Below are 15,775 nucleotides of genomic sequence, written 5' to 3'. Positions count from 1 at the left end.
GACCGCGCTTAACCGGTCTTTAAGTCGCATCAAAGTGGTCCTGCTGACCATCCCCATATAGTATGCCCGAGCCTCTTACAAGGTTAGAATGACACAGTCCGCCGATTTCGCCGAGAGCCGGCCAATCACAGAGCGACTAGTCATAATGCCCATTACGCACCCGTCCGACGGCTTCGGCTTCGGCACGCGGTGTCCATGGTACTGCCCCTCCCCGGGGTCCCATGGCGCAAGGTATAAGTACTTCCTGGAATGCGCTGATGAGTGTCACCACGAAAGCCTCCGGAGTTCCTCACAGAACTCGGACCTTCGCCTTCCAGTCTCACCTCAGCAACGTCACCTCGCCTCGCTTCGCTCGGCTCGGCTCCCCCCAACCCTAAGTCCCTCCGGGGCCACGTCAGCGGGTGGCTGGTGTCCCGGTAACCGGGGTCCAGCCAGCAAGGTATAAGTACTTCCGGTAGGACGCTGATGAGTGTCAACGAAAGTCTCCTGTGCAGTTCACCACTGCGAGGACCTCCGACCTACCTGACACTAACAACACGTCGCTCGACCTCGCTTCGCTCGGTCTCGCGCTCCTCCCACCCTAAACCCTTTTCTTTCACGAGTCTGAGCTATCCGACAACAAGTTCACTTCCCTGTCTCACTACCCTCATCTCTCCGCCCTCAGCATTACCATCTCAAACCGTGGTACAGCGCCCTGGACGCATGCCGAATGGGGCCAGTTTTCAGTGCTCAGACACCTATCGGTCATGCCGGTGGCATCCGCTGCATTCTCTCGCCTCTTAGGCCTTCTGTGCACAATTTCAAATGGTGATGGTTTGACAATCATCAATGTCTCCTTTGTTTGCTGCTCGCGTGCAGAGGTCATCGGCAAATTTTTCTCTGCATGTGCACAATACATTGGCCTTAGACGTCTCTGGCTTCAGTTCGGTTCCAGGAAGCTCAAGTGGCGCCACAACATGCACTTTCCCAGCAGTGTGCTCCTGTCTCTCACCAACCTACACACATTGCTCTCTGTCGAGCTCAAGTATCTGTCCATCACGTTCAACAGCAACAATGTTGAGAAGCTGGCCAGGGCTTGGCCAGATCTGAGAGAGCTTGACGTGACCCTGAATACAGCCCTCCAACCATCATGCTTTCTGCTGTGGGTTGAGGACCTCACCCTCTTTGCAGAGCACTGCCGGCGAGTCGAGTCTCTATTTGTGGGAATCATGTCCCCTGTGGGCTAGACGTACACTGCCCACCATGGCCAGCCAATCTCCTTCCTTTGTCAACTCTATCTTTACAACTCACATATCGCTCCATCAGTGGTAGAGCCTGTTGCACAAATTCTCACAGACACATTCCCTGAAGCAAGGGTACTAGCAGATGCTGGCAGTGCAATAAAACAGGCCATGTACAAAATTTCACAGCAGCGGTGGAGGGTTGTTTGACAGAGGAAAGGGGGGGAGTGGCATATTAGTCGGCCTGGGTTCTAGATTTTGCAGTGGTAGACAACTAAATAGCTATTATGTTTACTTGTCATAGCTGTCAACAAAGCCGTGATGCTCATACTTTAGTGTCTACATTGCCTTGTTCAAAGGAATGATGATGACTTCTGTAGGGATCTCGCACATACCAACCTGACCGCTGTACGGCGGCGTAAATGCGCCACGATGATGGGCATCGCTGTCGACAGGTGAAAACTTCAAACTCTCAGCTCTCTTGCTACCACCATATGTCCTTCTTCGATGTGGACCCAAGTGACACAAGGTATAAGCTGGGCCACTGATCAGTGCGCGCGCTTGTAATGCCCTGTATAATACCTGCTTCTCTGCAATGAATGCTGCACCCAAGCCTGTGGCTGTAACAGCGATGACATCATCACATGGCCTTTCTGGTCACACATTCATTCCTTCCCTGCTCCACAAAGACAGCAATCAACCATTTCCATCCATCGTGGTCTGTCAATGTTCAGCCAGTGAGAAGATGACAACACCCCGACTGGTCCCCACTTATCTCCAATACCACTCACACCCTCTTTAGACCAGCTGACGGCCCATCACTTGTCCACACCATCAGAACAGGATCCTGTCATGCCTGCGACACTTGTTCGGCAGGCAGCCAAACTCATGGTTTGGAGGCACTAATCTCAAGTGGTAGAGATTGCCGGTCAGAAGTATGCTGTGAGGTTAGGGCTCAGGTGCATGTACATGTACATGTACTCACTTTCAATGAACTACTGTCTGAGAGTTTGCAGAATCACCTCTGGATGCTGCACGTCAAACCTCATGATAGCCTGCTCACATATGGTCCATCGAGTAGCTGTCATTGGTAAGGCTCGCAATGCATGCGCAACAAAAAAAGATATTGTTGCTATCATTACAGCAACACATCTCAGGGGGATTCACTGCGCCAGGTTTCGAGCTTCGACCCGTTCCGGAAGGTATACGAGCAGTATCAGGTAGCGTACAAGGAACAAAGAAGAGCAAGCTGAAGCTCGAGAACGGCAGGATCTTGCACAATGCTGAGTGTGTCATCGTCATGTTGAAGAGTGAAACCACGAAAGATGGCTCTGGACCTTTGTGGTGGATCTTTAGAAGCGACACAGAACCTCATACATCTATTTGGCTCGCAAAGCAGCTTTGGTTTCATATTGAGATTGCAAGGCTGATGAAGCCCTGCAAATCAATTGCAAAGATGCAAGCCAAGAAAGGTGGCGATGACAACATAGTCCAAATGTGCTTGACAATCCTGCATGGCGCAGACAATGTGGAACACATGGAAGTCCTTTCAGAGTGATCATGCTAGGGCTGCGTTTAGATGTATGTGCTCTCTCTATCTATGAACATTACTGCTTCGCACTCAATCTATTTCACAGCACTGAATGTGTCGCAAGTTAAGTCTGTATTCGGTCCGCTCGACAAATCAAGCGGACACCTGGGCTTCGAGGCTCTCCAGCCAGCCAAATTCTCTATCTTGTACATCTACCGCCAGACTAGAAGTGCAACGAGTGGGCAACTGTGACCCGCAGCGCAAATGTGCCACTAGCGTCACCAACGTTTACTTTTCCCAGGCATCCTTCATCATGGGCTCAGACAATCTGAAGCTTAGGCAGGATCACAGACCTGCATGGGCCTGTAATATATACTAGGTTAGAATGACTCCATCTGCTGATTTTGCCGAGGGCTGGCCAATCACAATGCGGATAGTCATAATGCCCATTACCCACCCGTCCAACGGCTTCGGCTTCGGCAAGCGGTGTCCATGGTACTGCCCCTCCCCAGGGTCCCATGGCACAAGGTATAAGTACTTCCTGAAATGTGCTGATGAGTGTCACTATGAAAGCCTCCGGAATACTCTTCAGTATTCAGACCTTCACATTCTAGTCTCACCCTCAGCAACGTCACCTCATCTCACTTCGCTTGGCTCGGCTCCCTCCAACTCTAAACCCTAAGTTTCTGCTGTTTTCTCACAAACAACAACAAAACACATATGTCATCGCCATTGGCAGGCATATAGAGCGTAAGATTGGCTAATGTTGCTCAACTAATTTCACAGATATATGTTCACCACTGGACACCTTAACCAACGTGCAAGGTTATGACCAAAGGTACTTTAATGTCTCCCTGCAAACATGCGGTTGCCACTGGCATCTGCATATCACTGGCAAGATTTGACCACAACTACTCTGCTGCTTCCCCACTAAATATGCAGTCGCCACTGGCAGTCACTGTCTGAAGCATGCTGACCACAGCTACTCTGCTGTACTTGGCTGCCTCTCTGCACACATGCAGTTGCCACTGGCAGCCATGCACTGCATCGGAAGCAAGCATCAAGTGGTAGAAGCAAGTGCCAAGCGGTAGGAGCCAGCATCAAGGGCAGAGGTCAGCGCTCGAAACAGCCCCTACCAACCCCTACCAGTGCTCATAACCCATGACATAAAACAGCCTAGAAAACATTAGGGAGGTTTAGGGTGGGAAGAGCGAAGCGAGACTGAGTGGAGTAGTGCTGAAGTTGGAGTCTGGAAAGCAAAGGGCCTTACTTTGATGAAATACAGGTGACTTTTGTGATAACACTCTTCAGTGCATTCCAGAAGTCTTATATACTTTGCAGCTGGGACTCCAGGCACCATGTAGTGTGGCTCCTTGGAAACACAGAACTGCAGAGTAATGGAACACTATGCACTTGCATTGTGATTGGCCAGCTCTTGGCAAAATTGGTGAACAAGCATAACACACCTGACATTAGTCCAGACACAGGCATACTGTAAAAGGAAATGCCACAGGACGGGCACAGATAAGAAGTCTAGAGTTAGTGTCTAGACCTATGATGTAGTAATGACATCATCATCATGTGACTGGGTCCAGAGCATCGTAGAGCATCCAAAGTGTATCAGGGTGAATTATTTCACACAAGATGCATCACCAATAATGGCCAATGTTTGGAGGGCAGAATGACCTGCCATCACCACTCCCACCATTGGTGCATCATTGATATGCTGATAGCTGCCAACCATGAGAAAACCTCTCCAGCCATCTTCACTTTTGAATTCCCTCACAGCATGCTCATCACTCACTTCACTTATTATTCACCACACCAAGCCCTTATGTATTTGCACAGAGTATCAAACATGACATATTCACTATTTTAGCAGCACTCCAACTGTACCACTGAATTGAATCAAAATACAAGACACATTCAGACATCAAGACTGAGCAAAGTTCACTTGCCTATACAGCCAATGCAAGGACCAGAGCGCAATACAACACTACTGGAATGTCACAGGCTCATCCAGACGACTTGCCACAGCATAGGCACGAGGGCGCCGACCAGGCTCAAGCGACCAGCACTCACACATGAGATGCCACAAGCCTTGCGCCATTGGTGTGCGGTTGGGGTCCGCAGGGCACGGCGGCGGCACGTCAACAGGCGGGACGCCCTGCGTGATGAGTGCCACAACCTGCGTGTCAGTTGCAAGCTTGAAGTATGGGATCTTGCCAGTGTACAGCTGGGTGTGTCGGTGGCATCAGTCTCGTGCAGCGTGGAGAAGTGGTGCAGGCAGCAGGCACACCTCGAGGCAGAGCATCCCGAACGCGAACATGTCGCTCTCGAACGTCGCGCGCGCCTGGCCCTCGTTCTGCAGCTCCGGCGCGCACCATCGCAGGCTGCCTAGGCGCGCAGGATCATAGTCACTCGGATGACCTCGCGCGAAGCGTGAGAGCCCAAAGTCAGCGAGCACCGCACGGTTGTCCGCATGAATGAGAACGTTTGCCTGCAGACTTGCTCAGCAAAGATAGCGCAAATGCGAGAGCATGAGCTCGGCGTACCGCCTTGAGGTCGCCGTGGACGACCCCTTCGTCGTGGATAAACTTGAGGCCGTCGGCAACGTTGCGGATCTGTTGAGAGCTGTCAGCACGCCGGTGCTCCGTGACTGGACGCCCAACGTTTACCCATTGATTGCTGAGAGAAACGATCGGGACTTGGACCTTCCGAGGGTGCTCGAGCAGCTCTCTGATATAGTCCATGCCGTTCCCATTCTCGGCCCAGTCGAAGACCAGGCCCGGGGCCGCGTACTTGTTCGTGACGCCATATAGATGAATGACGCGCTCGTGGGCGAGTAGCCAGCAGCTTAACTCGAGAACCATGCGCTAGGAGTCCGGGACAGTCAGCTGTCCCATGCACGAAGCGGCAGAGGACCGGAGCCACGGACCTGTCTAAGTAGACGGATGTCCCCTTTGCCTCTGAGAATCTTAATGGCCACCGTCTTCTTCGCTTCATTGCGCTTGTGATAGGACCCCCGGTAAATCTGTCCGTAGCTGCCGTTACCCACCGGCGCCGGCGGCGTGCGCGCGTTCTCGAAGTCCTTCGTGCACTCGTTGGAGGGGATGTCCAAGACGGCCGGGAAGGCACTGGAGCCTTGGGCGATGCGGATGATGAGCCGGCGCAGCGCGTCACGCTGCTCCGTCGCGCCCTCGTCAGTATGCTTGTCCAGCTCCTGCGTCCAGGTCAGCCAAGGGCACGTATCAACAGGGCATGGCGCGTGTCAATACCTTGAGCACGCGCGTATACGCGTCCTGCGCGAGGTTGCCGCGGAGCGCGGACATCAGGATCACGTACGGCCGGTGGGCCAACGCATTGCCCTGCAAGACCTCGGCGTACGCCTTGCTAAAGACAAATTCCAGTGCGTCTGGGCTGAACAAGAGTGGCTCCTCAGTGTTGGCCTCGAGAGACTTGATGAGGTGAATCCTGTGCTGGAAGAGCTCTGTCTGCACGGACTCGAAGGTCTCCAATGCGGGATCCATTGCCCTTGTCACCGTCGCGTACGAGGCCGCTACAAGGCCATGTTAGCCAGGCAAATTTGAGCAAACGGAGGACGACTCGCTAATGTACGAGTGGGCCCAGCTCCAGATTAGAGCGGTCGCCTTGAGGACGCAACGCAAGATGTTGCCTGTCAGGCGGGCTACCATGCTTTTCGCGCTCTCGGTGGACAGAGGTTCTGCGCTGATCGAGCAGAGATACTCCAGAGTGTCGCGCACGTGAGCGAGGAGATCTTCGGGTGCATTGTTCTGCAGCAGCTGTGGATGGACCCTGGTCTCCCCTTGGTTCTTGCGGTTCGCATCGACGAGACGAGGCAGCTGCACTCGCAGATAGTTCCATAAGGATACCAAGAAGACCCAGAGGGTTTCCTGACAGATGACGTTTCAATGTGAGGGGTGGGGATAGGAATGTTGCGCTACACCCACCGGGGTGAGGCGGATCAGCTCAATCCTTCCTGTCCGGAGAATGGCCAGAGCGTTGATGGCACGACGAAGGTTTGTCAGTGTCGGGAATTTGTCCTCGAGCACCGCTGGAGCCTGTGGGAGTATGCGAGGGACTGATACGGTCTTCGGGACCTTGTGAGTAACTCTCAGATTGGGTAGATCGATGTTGACGTCAGAGCAGCCAGAGACATTGAGCTCGACAACACCCTCTGCCAGAGGTGTCAGTGGCGAGACATATAGTCGTGTGAAGGACCATGGACGTACCAGACAAAAGCTTGGGGAGGCTCAACTGAACGTGTGCGATAGCTCCGGCAGAGGAAACTGGATCAAAGGCCGGATAATCAACATGCTTGTAAATCTCGATATCGAGTAGTCGCAGCATGTGCGCCTCGAGCACTCTGCAGTAGGGATGGAGCTTAGGAATGTGCCGGAAACGAGAACTGGCAGACGCGCAAATCTTACATGGTGTGTCGCCACAATGGATTGTCCGACTTGATCGGGTCGTACGGGATCAAGAACTTCTGGGCATGATAGATACGAAGGGCGAGGTTCAATTCGGAGGAGATCGGTTCGGTGAATGCGACTAGAGATGTCCAGGATAGGCAAACTGAGCAGATAGCGAATGGGAAGGTTCAACGCACTGTCTAGCTCCAATGGAATCGGAACCTGGGCACGTAACAACTCTTCGGGCACTTGGATGGCTCTGTCAATCGAAGAGGTGAGTAAGTCACGTTACCGAAGGAAAACGGAACACACACTGGACGGCTGATTCTTCCACCAAGAGTTGATGCCCTCTTACATGTATATCACCCCGCAATGTCGCCGGTGGTTCATCGGGTGCTGCGTCTCGGGAAAACCCTCCTGTCTCATGTGGGATCACGTCTTCCATGCAGAGCGATCCAACCATGCGCAAACGTTAGAGACCTCAGGCCTCATCTGACAGCAGGTGGGGTACTCACGCGTGCCATCGATCTCGACTGGAAGTTGCATTCGATGAGGAAAGCTTGTGGAATCGACAAGACGGTCGCCACCCTAAGTAGCAGTCAGTGTTTGTATCTCCAAGAGATCTGTGACGGTACGAACAACGGTGTGCCCAACGTCGGGAATCTCGCCTCGCTTCAGCGGAAGAGGGGCTGGATGCTTCTGCCAAATATGGAGTTCTGGCCCCCTGCCGTTCCATCTCCGGACCCGTCACAGTCCTTGAATGCGACCCATCCACCCCAGCCCCTGCAATACCCCGATATGGCCTTCTGCTGTGGCACTGGAGGACGTGTTCGTGGTGCCGAAGGCGACCACCGCACAGTCTGCTCCAGTCTTGACCCAACCCGCTGCCGACCACGACGATGTCCTCCGGCCCCACATCTCTGAAATATGCGCACACTTGTCGCTGTTTCGGGCGATATACTTCTTCAGCTGACGATCCTTAAACGTTCTTTCGTCGCGCACCTCGCTCGGGGGCGAGAACTGCGCGTTGCGTCGCCTTGCATGTGTAGCTGGCTTCAAGAGTCGCTGATACCTCGGCGCCAGCTGTTCCGCAGCATGCAAGAATAGACTTGTCGGATTATTCGGTGCACTCACGTATCCACCAAGGCATGAAAGAGTCGAGGGGAGCGTGCCAGGGACAAGGCGAGGTTTCGCACGGAAGTAACGAGTGCCCAAACACTGAATATGAATCCCGATCAATGCAGGTGACGCGAAAAGACCTAGTCAGGTATACAGATAACTGTCGGGACTATAAGAAAAACTATACACCCACATATCTATAGTTACTTTTCCTGACAATCCAGAACGCTGTAGGAGAGAGATCTGCGTGAGGTAGTCTGAATCTCGGAGCGATGCATCTCAACGGTCGGTCAACGCAACTCTGATAAATTTTTGTGTATCTCCCAGTGCCAGTGCTTGCTTATGTATTTCTACAAACATCGGGATCTTTCTCTGAAGCGTATTGCCTCAGGCTTAAGCTTCAATGGATGATCGATGGCTTTGCATATGCTTCTCGAGAGTGCCTGCACCAACAACGTCCGCTGTGCCGAGCTTGTGCAGAAGCACTTAGCACTCGCTTGCTAAGCGACTCGCGTCGGGGAAGTGGAGAACAGAGGCAGATTAGACGATATGCAAGACAAGAGCTACATATATACGCGACTCCTGCAAATATGAAGCGACTCGTGTTAGCTGAGCGCGCTTGTGCCATGTCCATGTCCCCTAGCAAAGCCGCTGCGAATATGTTATGTAAGCGCATACTGTAGCCTTCTATGGTAATTTCGGCGGCGCCTGGTTTCCCAAATTCCAGGCATCAGGCCCGTTTGGCGTTTTCTTCCCTCCGACTTTATCGTATAGCACGACGACCTCTACCGCCTGCAGCTTCTCTGATCGTCTACTGGCATTGTGTGTTGTTTCGAACTGTAGTGGGCTTGGGGAGGAGCGAGCGATAACGGGTTGGAAAGAAGGTTCTCTAAATCAGTCGTAAGTCGGGCTTGTTTCTCCCTCATATGATACTTGAACCAAATGGCACTTGCCTTCCCTGGGGCAGGGAAGACGACCGGTCTTACATCATCGCGGGGCCGCATGGTAGGACACCGTCCTCCAATCCGAGTCCTGTGCAGCCTGCCTACGTTTTGTGCCATGTTCCCGCGAAACCATGTCGCTTGTGCCGAAAATACGCACTCTATCCAGACAAAGCACTATTGTTCTCTTTGTGCCGGAGATAGCCGGGGTAGCCGGGGCGAACTCGTGTTCTCAAAGCGCCAGGCTCCTGGAGAGGCAAGTACTGTCCTGGGACTTAGGCCTGGCGACCGCCCCCGCACAGCTCTTTTCACTTGTACTCACATAATGAACACAGACCTGCACTCCAACGCCGAGCAATCTGCACCAAGCCATGAAGAGCCAGCACCGCTGGATAGCTACGAACTTTACTGGCGGGATCGGCGGGGGATGCTCGAGGACCGCGGGTACATGCTACGCCCTCGGTATTGCGACCAAGGGGCAAAGGAGGGGCGCGTCAAAACGACTCCCATCGACCCACCGCTCTATGAACACTATTCGGTAAAGCGTCCCGTGAGTGCTCAAGACTTTGGCTGCGCGACAGACTGACAGAGCGCGGCGGCGTCCAGGTGCGGACGAACATCATGGACGCCACTCGCATCTCGGACGGGAAGCTGGTGATGATCAAAGCGGGATCAACAAAAGCCGAAGAGTTCAAGACGATCTTGCGGCTTTCGACGCCTGAACTGCGCGCAGATCCGCGGAACCCTTGCGTGCCGATGCTGGACCACTTCGTCGACATCTACGACGACCAGATTTCGTATATCGTCACGCCGTTCTTCAGACGTTTCGACGACCCGCCTTTCCAAACATTCCAGGAAATCTTAGACTGTATAGATGCCTTGCTGAACGTATGCAGTACGTTTTGTCTCGTAGCGTTATCGTCTAATGTAAACTGCAGGGACTGGTGTTTCTTCATGAACAAGGTATCGCTCACCGGTGAGCCCTTCAGACCTTTGCTTCTTGACGCCTCACTGATACCATGTTGATAATGTGCGTATGCAGCGATTGCGCCAGGGAGAACATTGTCATCGACGCTGCCGCGCTCTATCCGCAAGGTTTTCATCCCGCCCAACTGGACATGCTACCGGATCTTAGTGGTCCTGCGCCCATCTTGAAAAGATCACAAGCACCATGTCGATATTACTTCTTCGATTACGAGCAGTCACTGTACATACCAGTGGAGGTGTCCCCCAAAATTGCTCCTTGCTGGTTCGGCTGGGATTCAGACATTCCCGAAGTTGAGTTCAGAGGCAGGCCGTACGACCCGTTCAAGGCGGATGTATGGTTGCTCGGGAGGGTAATACGACGGGAATTCTGCTGTGTATGTGACCAATTTCCCGGAGAACGACCCTGCGCGCTTACAATTTGGCTGGGCGATAGGAATGGTCCGGGCTCGAGTTCTCGTACAGCTGGGCGCTGTTGATGACAAACGACGATCCTGCTCTGCGACCGGACGCTGCAGGCTGTCTGGCGACGTGGAAAGACATGTGCTCAAAGATAAGCCTGAGACGGTGCTGCGCTAGGGCACGCTTGCGATACAACGATAGGCCCACTACGGAGTCGCGAGTGCAGGATCTTCTTTCATACATGCGCGCATTGCGCCAGTGCGCCATCGATATGCTTCGACCCTCGTATATTTAGGACTACATGATACCGTACAATCCGTGGTACCATTACATTGAAGCGAAATACAGGACATATTCAGACATGAGGGCCGAGCGCAGTTCACTTACCTTTATAGCAAACACAAGGACCAGAGAGCGGTGGAGCCACTACTGGAACGTCGCAGACTCCTCAAGACGGGCCGCCGCGGCGCGGGCACTCGGGCGCCGACCGGGCTCGAGCGACCAGCACTCACACATGAGCTGCCACAGGCCCTGCGCCATCGGCGTGCGGGCGGGGTCCGCGGGACGCGAGGGCGGGACGTTGACGGGCGGGATGCCCTGCGTGATGAGCGCCACAACCTGCGGGTCGTTCGCGAGCTCGAAGTACGGTATCTTGCCGGTGTACAGCTGGGCACGTCGGCGGTTAGTCAGTGCAGCGTGGGAGAACAGGGGGCGGGCGCACCTCGAGGCAGAGCATCCCGAACGCGAACATGTCGCTCTCGAACGTCGTGCGCGTCTGGCCTTCGTTCTGCAGCTCCGGCGCGCACCACCGCAGGCTGCCCAGGCGCGCTGAGTCATAGTTGCCTGGATGGCCGCGCGCGAAGAGGGAGAGCCCAAAGTCGGCGAGCACCGCACGGTTGTCCGCGTGGATGAGGATGTTTGCCTTTTGAATGCTTAGCAAAAGTATGATAACGCGAGGGAATGGGCGCGGCATACCGCTTTGATGTCGCCATGGATAATGCCTTCGTTGTGAATGAACTTGAGGCCGTCGGCGATGTCGCGAATCTGTCGAGAGCTGTCAATATGCTGGCGCCCTGTGGCTGCACGCGCAGAGCTCACCCATTGGTTACTGAGAGACACGATAGGAACTTGAACCTTTCGAGGGTTCTCGAGCAGTTCCCGGATATAATTCATGCCGTTCCCGTTCTCTGCCCAGTCGAAGACCAAGCCCGGGGCCTCGTACTTGTTCGTGACGCCGTAGAGACGTATGATACGCTCGTGGCCGAGCAGCCAGCAGCTCAGCTCGAGGAACATGCGCTGGGAGCCCGAAACGTCAGCTGTCCGGGCGCGAAGCAGCAGAGAACCGCAGCCACGCACTTGTCTGAGGAGGCTGACGTCGCCTGTACCTCTGAGAATCTTGATGGCCACCGTCTGTTTCGTCTGTCCATGCTTGTGATAGGTCCCCCGGTAGATCTCTCCGTAGCTGCCATCGCCCACTGGCGCCGGCGGCGTGCGCGCGTTCTCGAGGTCCTTCGTGCACTCATCGAAGGGGATGTCCAAGATGGCCGGGAACGCCCCGGAGCCCTGGGCAATGTGGATGATGAGTCGGCGCAGCGCGTCGCGTTGCTGCACCTCGCCTTCGTCGGTGTGCTTGTTCAGTTCCTGCGTCCAAGTCAGTCAAAGGCATGTCAGTGAGGCATAACACGTGTCGTACCTCGAGTGCGCGCGTGTACGCATCCTGCGCAAGGTTACCGCGGAGCGCGGACATCAGAGACACGTACGGCCGGTGGGTCAATGCGTTGCCCTGCAAGGCCTCTGCGTACGCCTTACCAAAGACGAACTCCAACGCGTCAGGACCGAGCATGAGTGGTTCCTCGTCGTTGGCCTCGATGGATCTAATGAGGCAGATCCTGTACTGGAAGAGCTCGGTCTGCACGGACTCGAAGGTCTCCGGTTGGCCGATCATCGCCCGGGTCACCGACGCATACGAAGCCGCTGCAAAGATGTGTCAGCTACGAAAGTCTGCATAAGCAGAGGGCAGCTCACTGATGTACGAATGGGCCCAGCTCCAGATCAGAGCGGTCGCCTTGAGGACGCTGCGCAAGAGGTTGCCTGTCAAGCGTGCCACCGTGCTTTTCGTGCTCTCGGTGGATGGAAGTTTTGCGCTGATCGAGCAGAGATACTCCAGAGTATCACGCACGTGAACAAGGAGATCTTCGGGTGCGTTGTCCTGCAGCAGCAGCGGATTGATCCTGGTCTCCCGCTCGTTCTTGCGGTTCGCATCGACGAGGCGAGGCAGCTGAACTCGCAGATTGTTCCACAAGGACACTAAGAAGACCCAGAGGGTTTCCTGTCACGGACGACGTTTCAATGTGAGAGGGGGGGAGAGAGGAACGTTGGGCCACACTGACCGGGATGGTGCGGATCAGCTCAATCCTTCCCGTACGTAGAGTGGATAGAGCGTTGATGGCACGGCGAAGGTTGGTCAATGTCGGAAATTTGTCCTCGAGCACCTCTGGAACCGGTGGGAGGACGCGAGGGACCGATCCTGACTTTAAAACTGCGTAGGTGACTTGCAAATTGGGTAGAACCATGCCAGCGTCAGGGCCATCGGAGACATTGAACTCGACGGCGCCCTCTGTCATATATGTCAGTGGTGAGACAACTTGTGGCGTGAAGGACCATAGATGTACCAGACAAAAGCTTGGGCAGACTCAGCTGAACGTGTGTGACTGCTCCGGTAGGGGAAATTGGATTGGGCACCGGAAGGTTAGCATGCTTGGAGATCTCGATATCGTATAGCCGCGGTGTGTGCGTATCGAACTCTCTGGGATGGGGACGGAGTTCAGGAATGTGTCGCCGACGAGAACAGACGGACGTATAAATCTTACAAGGTATGATTCCACAGTGGGTTAGCCGACTTGGTTGGGCCGTACGAGCACAAGACCATCCGGCCGTAATAAATGCGAAGAGCGAGGTTCATTTCGGAGGAGAACGGTTTGGCGAATTTGACTACAGATGCCCAGGATGAACTGACTGAGCAGTATGTAGCGAGTGGGCAGGTCAAACGCACCATCTATCTCCAAAAGAATTGGAGCCTGGACACGTAAAAATTCTTGGGGCACTTGGACGATCCTGTCAAACGAGGGTGTGAGTGCGCCACAATGTTCGAGGAAGACGGGACACCCACTTGTCGGTAGACATGGCGATAATGCTTGTGATACAGAAGGTAGTGTGTTGGTGTATGACGGCGAGTTGGTGCTCCTACCAAGAGTCGGTGTCTTCTTATATATATACCGTCCTGCAATGCTCCCGGTGGCCCATGCGTTCGATGGCTCGATCGAGGAAGATTACACAACCGTGTACACCTGACAATGATAGACAAAGCTGACCTGGCTCGCGCTGTTTCAAAATGCACTCGCGATTCTGAGACGTTCCACTGCATCGCTCACCGGGTCTTTGGTACCTTAATCACAGGTGCCGAGGAGGGGCGGCTCCGTGCTTGACAAGAGATGCTGAACAAAGTGGACGACAAATCGGGAGCGATCTGGAATGAACAATATCCGAGGATACGTTCACCCAGGCCCTGGAACAGTGAGCCCGTTGTCTTGCATTCAGCCGGGAGTTTACGAAGCTAGCCAAAGGCAGGGGAATAACCTCACATCCGAACTCACCAAAAGAAAGGGCGATGAGTGCCATTGGCGCTTCAAGGCCGCAGAACACGGCGCTCGCCGGCCATCAGCCTCTCGGGATATGCCGACATAGCATCCGCACCGATCGTTCGCAGCAGGCCACTGCGAGCTGCAGCGGGCCACTGATCTGTGGGCTCAGATAAGCACTGGGCAAGACGTTAAATAGCTACAGAGGACTAGCCAGAACCGCACTCTGGGGGGCGCGTGTTTTGGTACGGTAACTCCGGTGCTGTATCAGACAGCCAGATAAGCACTAGCACAGCGTAAATTCAATGACACCCGGCACGGTCGTGAAAGCACATCAGAAATTCGGCCAAAAATATGCATCTGCAGCAGATCTCTTGTACATAGAAACACAGGCGTGTTGCCTAAATGCTGATAATCTCGTGCTCGAATTCGTCATTAAATCGTTTTTACGGGATATCTCAAGATATATTGCCTAAATCACTCAGCCATGAAGCGCTTGAGCATAGCAGGCGGCAAGAACGAGTCGTAAGTTGCTCGCTGCATAAGCAGCAGCTCCCCATCTTGGAAGACAAGGCTGAGTTTCACTCCCTGCCCGCTCTCCATTGCGGAGTTTTGGACCTGCTCCAGGAGGCGGCGCAGCTTGCACAGGGCCGGCTGCACCCTCTCTTTGGCCGCGCTGCAACGCTCCAAATCGAGCCAAATCTCGTCGATAGGAGTGAAGAAGCCGTCGCCGTCGTGCATCCCGAAGCAGAGCGCGGGAATTTGGCCGAGGTACAGCTGGAGATAGGCTTCGTTGTCATAGAATTTGCTGCGGCCACCGTGTTGCGTGCGGGACTTGGCCTTGGCGAGCGGGGATTGTGGAACTACGGAGCCTACGCGCCGAACATCGGCAACCGAGGACTCTTTCGGGGTCGTGCCGCTTGTGAAGGAGCCCACGTTCAGGGATGATAGTTGGTCAGTAAGAGAGTCCGCCGAGGGCTGCTCAGGGACTTGATACGCGTTAACTTCGTACCGTAGAACGATTTTGAAAAGATTGCGGCTGGCTGGGATTATCATCTTGTAGGCTCGACAGACGGCAAGCTCGAGCCAATCACAAGCTTAGCCTGCACTCGGCAGAAACGGTGGACGTTAGAACTAACCAGCGGCGCGCCTGAGAGAGCGCGTAATTGGCCGGTGAGAGCTACTATCAAGTTTTCGAGCATGTACCAGTGCACCGCAATAGCAGATGACCAGATAACGCGAATAAATCAGATAAAATGTACAACTGCAGCAGATGTCTTGAACACAGCACTCCAGGCGTGTTATTTATATGTAGATTTGATTCTACGTTCGGGAGCGTCATTGTCTCATTTTTGCGAGAGATCACAAGGCACACTGACCTGGATCACTCAGCTGGTGAAGCGCTTGAGTATAGTAGGCGGCAAGAACGAGTCGCCAGGCTCTCTCTGCATAAGCAGCAGCTTTCCGCCTTGGCAGATAAGGCTGAGCTTCGCACCCTGGCCGCGCT

General features: G+C 54.2%; 4 protein-coding genes across 4 annotated transcripts; 1 reads left to right on the top strand and 3 right to left on the bottom strand.

Annotated features, from left to right (window-relative positions):
• Positions 1 to 5,005: 5,005 nt before the first annotated feature.
• Positions 5,006 to 5,644, bottom strand: PHACADRAFT_154569 (uncharacterized protein; the record flags this gene model as incomplete). Its single annotated transcript, XM_007401902.1, has 3 exons — positions 5,451 to 5,644; positions 5,307 to 5,375; positions 5,006 to 5,251 (listed from the first exon to the last, which is right to left on the bottom strand). Exons 1-3 carry the CDS (start codon positions 5,622 to 5,624, stop codon positions 5,006 to 5,008), a joined length of 489 nt encoding a protein of 162 aa, XP_007401964.1. The 5' UTR covers positions 5,625 to 5,644.
• A 3,925-nt stretch (positions 5,645 to 9,569) lies between these two features.
• On the top strand, positions 9,570 to 11,571 carry PHACADRAFT_154568 (uncharacterized protein; the record flags this gene model as incomplete). The annotated part of the gene is made up of 4 exons (XM_007401901.1): positions 9,570 to 9,794; positions 9,851 to 10,143; positions 10,287 to 10,605; positions 10,665 to 11,571. The coding sequence occupies 4 exons, from the start codon at positions 9,570 to 9,572 to the stop codon at positions 10,923 to 10,925; spliced, it is 1,098 nt and encodes a 365-aa protein (XP_007401963.1). The 3' UTR covers positions 10,926 to 11,571.
• A 731-nt stretch (positions 11,572 to 12,302) lies between these two features.
• PHACADRAFT_179273 (uncharacterized protein) lies at positions 12,303 to 14,173 on the bottom strand (the record flags this gene model as incomplete). The annotated part of the gene is made up of 8 exons (XM_007401900.1): positions 14,062 to 14,173; positions 13,800 to 14,001; positions 13,683 to 13,744; positions 13,501 to 13,621; positions 13,303 to 13,436; positions 13,021 to 13,247; positions 12,656 to 12,959; positions 12,303 to 12,604 (listed from the first exon to the last, which is right to left on the bottom strand). Coding segments are annotated over exons 2-8 (1,164 nt in total), but the record flags the coding sequence as incomplete, so codon positions are not given.
• A 572-nt stretch (positions 14,174 to 14,745) lies between these two features.
• On the bottom strand, positions 14,746 to 15,324 carry PHACADRAFT_201615 (uncharacterized protein; the record flags this gene model as incomplete). Its single annotated transcript, XM_007401899.1, has 1 exon — positions 14,746 to 15,324. The coding sequence occupies one exon, from the start codon at positions 15,322 to 15,324 to the stop codon at positions 14,746 to 14,748; it is 579 nt and encodes a 192-aa protein (XP_007401961.1).
• Between the last annotated feature and the right edge of the window lie 451 nt (positions 15,325 to 15,775).

The sequence above is a fragment of the Phanerochaete carnosa genome (assembly GCF_000300595.1).
Source record: "Phanerochaete carnosa HHB-10118-sp unplaced genomic scaffold PHACAscaffold_13, whole genome shotgun sequence".
NCBI lineage: Eukaryota > Fungi > Basidiomycota > Agaricomycetes > Polyporales > Phanerochaetaceae > Phanerochaete > Phanerochaete carnosa.
The sequence above is the reverse complement of the archived record's forward strand: the minus strand, read 5'-3'. Positions and strand labels throughout refer to the sequence as shown.